The following is a 4,928-nucleotide window of genomic DNA, read 5'->3' as shown; positions in this document are numbered from 1 at the left end:
CCATTCACTGCACATGATATATATTTGACATTACGCATTTTACCATGTTGTCAATTAGTGATAATAATCATAATAATTTCACATTTTCATTCATTTGTACCTGTGTTTGTTTACTCACGCTGAGGTAAGAAATCTCGCGATACGTAGAGGTGGCTGAGGATCCCGCGCATGTGCAGATCGAGCTACTCCACACATCTCTTGAATGGTACTGAATTGGAAACCAGTGTCCACTCCACCAAAATGAAATAACTGAGCTCCCCATCATTTAATTAGCAGTCCTGGCTCATCTCCGCTAAATCGACTGCGAGAACAACCAGAATGGATGAATAAGAAGACGCAAATCAGTGTTTTAGTAGTCAATAGCGACCTAGCAGGCTAGCTGTCGTTAGCTTAAAGCTCTCATAGTTGTATTTTATATCAGCTGTCAAAGGAGCACTCATAGGAAAATGTATGTCCTCTACACGATTATTGCGTCTTTAGTCTCTTTTTTGACTTTGAAATGGATGAAAAAAAGGAGGTGTTGCACCGACATGACCAGACTTGATGGCAAAACAGTACTGATTACAGGTAAATAAATAACATTATGTCTAATATTCATATGTGGATACAGGTTATATAGATAGGCAGTGTGGCTGTTACAAAACATATATACATACATACAGTACTGTGCGAGAGTTTAAAATACCTTAGATGTTTACCATGAAAATCCTAGGAACATTGCACATATATAATCTCAGGAAATTCTGCATATTGCAGTTATATATTGCAGATTTATTTACACAAAGATCCAGTTTACTGTACATGGTATTTTATTTTATCACCCACCTCCCAACTGTACTGCTGTCTCATCTTATCTTATCTTATTTTATCTTATTAAGTAATCACAATCAGAAAGTAGGGTTGCACCTACAAGGGAATTTGCCTTGGTGCTAACAATCAAAACACAAAAGGTAAAAGGAGAAAACACTACTTTCCACAAAAGAAATGTGGTATAAATGTCTTAATTCATGTTAAATTTACCATACCCCTACCATCAGGGAAGCATCCGATTGCCCCTCAATTAATTCAGCGAATCAAATATATCAGATAAGAACAAGGAGCCCTGCAATGGTCTCCCACAGAGCTCTGATCTCAACATCATGAAGTCAGTCTGGGATTATATACAGGAGCAACCGAGAAGTTTAATGATAAATTATAGATACTGCTCACCCCACCAACCTCCACATGATCCCTCTAATCGACTCCTACCCAGGACTAAACTCAGCACCATGAGTGATCGGACCTTCTCTTCTGTTGCCCCTCATCTATGGACTGCCCTCCCTCGCCATTAGAGGGCACCACAGACTACTGAGAGTTTTAAAAAAGACATTTATTTTATAGCAGAACCTTTGGCTCTAAATTAACCTTTGCTGGTTGCTGCTTTTATGCGAATATTTTATGCTATTTTAGGTTTTTTATCTGCTTGTAGCACTTTTCAAATTTAAAATGCGTTACAAATTAAATGAATTATTAAGTTAATTGATGAATAAAAACTATTTCTTGCATTGTTTTTGAAGGCATCCTCGTGCCTAAAACTTTTGCACAGTACAGTATATACTTTATGATAATGAGAATGACATTTACACCATAACATCACACTATTAAAATTATTTTACTTGTATTAAACACTAATTAAACTGAGTTGACTGCAGATGTTGATATCGCTGCCTTTCAAGTCATGACATGGCATATTACTCACAACTGCTAACAAATTATTTTGTGGCTTTTTTATTTATTTTTGTAGGTGGAAACTCGGGTGTCGGCAAGGAGACAGCCGTTGCCTTGGCAATGAGAGGCGCCCGTGTCATCATCGCTTGCAGAGACCTGGGCAAGGCTGAGAAGGCTGTGAGGGAGATCAAGTACAAGAGTCACAATCTGAACGTCCTGTACATGGAGCTGGATATGGCCAACCTGCACTCTGTAAGGGAGTTCTGTAAGACTTTCCTCCAGAGAGAGAAGAGGCTCGACATCCTGATCAATAATGCAGGTGGGGCTGTCAACCACAGGGAAGTCTCTTGATCATCAAAGGTAGACATATATCAAATAGACATCCTAAAAGTGTGACTGGTCAGATGTTAAAGCTGACCAGGTAATATGGTCAAAATCAACCAGAAATGTTTTTGATAATCATTTTATATACATTATTTTATGCTTTTTCTTTTCTTTGTCATACATGATAGTAAACTAAATATCTTTCGGTTATGGGTCAAAAAATAATCATCATAATCGTTTTTAATTGATAATGGAAACAATTGTTAGTACCATTTGAGGCTGAGAGGGACAGACAGGCATGGCTTTTGTGATTTGTTTTCTATGCATAGAATGAATGAATTAAATATACATAAAGCTGGATTTAATAATAATAGTAATGTTGAAAGAGCATGGATTCATATGTTTTCCTCTAGAAAAAAGTCTTCAGTGGAAACAGTCAAAAATTAGTGGTTTGAAAAAAAAGTAAATTCATGTTATTGATTGGACAGTTTAACCGGATGCATCAGAGCAAACACTCCTATCATCGCTGCTCACCTGAAATCAATACTTGTATCATCATGTGGAGAAAAGCAGCACCAGATGAAAGCAGCTAAAGACATGTTAACTTCCATCTCATAGTTTTACTTCTGTCTTCTTCCTCAGGTATGCCCGGTGTCCTCGACTGGACCGATGACGGCTTCAGCATGTGTTTCGGCGTCAATCACTTGGGTCACTTTCTCCTCACCAATCTGCTTCTGCCTCGCCTGAAAGAATGCACCCCCAGCCGGGTGGTCACGCTTACATGCTCCAGCTACAAGTACCAGAAACTGAACTTCCAGGACCTCAACTACAACCTGCTGCCCTTCTTCACTTACTGCCGCAGCAAGCTGGCCAACATCTACTTCAGTCAGGAGCTGGCTCGCATCACTGAGGGGAAAGGAGTGACCTCCTACGCTGTGCACCCTGGTGAGAGGTTTTACGGTTGGCTTACAGAGAAATGATGTGAGAAAGTTTCAGCACCAATCTAAATGCTTTTGAGTTTGAACATCATATAAGTGAAAGATAAAAAACAATGATGGCATGTATTTGTCTTAATCATTTTTCAGTATTGTCACTTTATGCAGAAGGTCCTGAAGCTGAAAAGTTAAAAAGCTTACATAGGAAAAAGAGAGGCAGCCCACACGTTAAAAATGTCTGAGTTTGCCTAGCAGAGTTTTCTATTTTAATATGTGAACAGACAACCTCTCCTGTTCCTGCCTGTTCTGCACCTGCACCCAACTGGGGCTGAATATGCACATCATCCACTTTCTGTATTGAAAAAGCTCACACCAGTGCAATTTAATGGAAAAAGGAGTTAATATCTTTATATTAATATATTTTAACAACTTATTCAGTTCTATATTGTTTCCATTGATGAGACGTATTGGGAGGAGGTGTCTCTTTAGATTTGATTTTTTTTTTTAAAAACAGCTTTTTTCTCCTTGTTAACACTGAAGCTATTAGTCGATTAATTGATTTGTCTATCAACAGAAATTTATCACCATTTTGATAATTATCATGTAATTTTCATGCAAATGTTTTAATCATTTGTGTGAAGATTTGCAGCTGTTTTGTAATTGCATCATTGTAAATTTAATATACTGGGGTTTTGGACTGTTGGAGGGAGAAAAGAAGACATTTGAAGAGATAATTATTCGCCCTGGGAAACAGCAGATCAATCACTATTAATCATTAATTGCAGCCCCACTTCTTGCTTTGGGTCACTGAGCAATTTGTAAACTGTATTTAAATTAAATTCTGTATCAATTAGGTTTATTTTAACTTTCTTTAGCTTATAGACATACATAAGATACATGACAGTATGTCTTATTAAAAAAACAGAAACTAGTAAACTATGAAAAGATTTACTTTGGATTGGATTTAAATTGGATTTACAGGTTTTTTTAGACAGGTATATTTTTGAAAGTTTTTTCTACTGAATACTCAAATCATGATATAATAATAACTGATACTGTGATAGATGCATTCATTCATGTTGCCCACCCCTGACATAAAGTATTTGTGAATTCCTGACACTACTCATATATATTTTTCCTGATATGTCGCTCCAGGTTTTGTCCAAAGTGGTTGGACGTGCCACTACTCCACCCTCTTCCGCATGCTCATGCAGGTCATCATGTGGATGTTTTTTGTGCCGTGTGAGGTCGGAGCTCAGACCGTCATCTACTGCGCTGTGTCAGACGAAGTTGCCAAACACAGCGGGGGTTACTTCATGGACTGCCGACCCGCCACGCTGCGTCCCTTTGCAAGAGACGCTGGTGTGGCAAAGAAACTGTGGGAGGCCAGTGAGAGACTGGTGAAGCTGGCCTGATGGTGGAAACTGGAGGAAATGATCGTTTGTTTCTATGACGATAACTACTGATGTACTTTTTTTTTTTTTTTTTACATAGTTGTGTTTTTCATTGACGTTTTTGGTTGTGTTCAATGCAGATGTAAAGATTTAATGTTCTTCTATGTGCTTGTGTATTTTAAGAAATGCTTTTTCATACCAACATAACTTCTTTTTGTGGATGTTGTTTCTGTACAAATAAGAGACACAAATAAATAAATTATATTACAATTTATTACATTTTGATGACTCAATGCATTTTTTTGGATTTTATTTCAGTACAAAAGGTTTACATTGTTTTTTTCCTTAAAAAACCACAGTCATAAATTAAATACAAAGCAGTTTTTTCCCCCAAAGAGTACAAAAGTGTTTATATACATAGTGAAAAGGGAATCATACTCACTCTTTTTCTTTAGTCTAAAATAATTTATTATTTTATAATCTTAGCACAACTCATCTGTCTTATTACATAATCATTCAGGTGTAATGTGTCATACGAGTACAGAATCCATTTTCCACACTCGTAAGA

At 37.2% G+C, this 4,928-nt stretch overlaps 1 protein-coding gene across 1 annotated transcript; it reads left to right on the top strand.

Annotated features, from left to right (window-relative positions):
* Positions 1 to 333: 333 nt before the first annotated feature.
* Positions 334 to 4,633, top strand: si:dkey-174n20.1 (uncharacterized protein LOC796174 homolog). Its single transcript, XM_053324656.1, has 4 exons — positions 334 to 567; positions 1,784 to 2,026; positions 2,674 to 2,976; positions 4,122 to 4,633. Exons 1-4 carry the CDS (start codon positions 447 to 449, stop codon positions 4,379 to 4,381), a joined length of 927 nt encoding a protein of 308 aa, XP_053180631.1. The 5' UTR covers positions 334 to 446; the 3' UTR covers positions 4,382 to 4,633.
* The last annotated feature ends 295 nt before the right edge of the window (positions 4,634 to 4,928 follow it).

This window comes from Scomber japonicus, chromosome 9 (genome assembly GCF_027409825.1).
Source record: "Scomber japonicus isolate fScoJap1 chromosome 9, fScoJap1.pri, whole genome shotgun sequence".
NCBI lineage: Eukaryota > Metazoa > Chordata > Actinopteri > Scombriformes > Scombridae > Scomber > Scomber japonicus.
The sequence above is the reverse complement of the archived record's forward strand: the minus strand, read 5'-3'. Positions and strand labels throughout refer to the sequence as shown.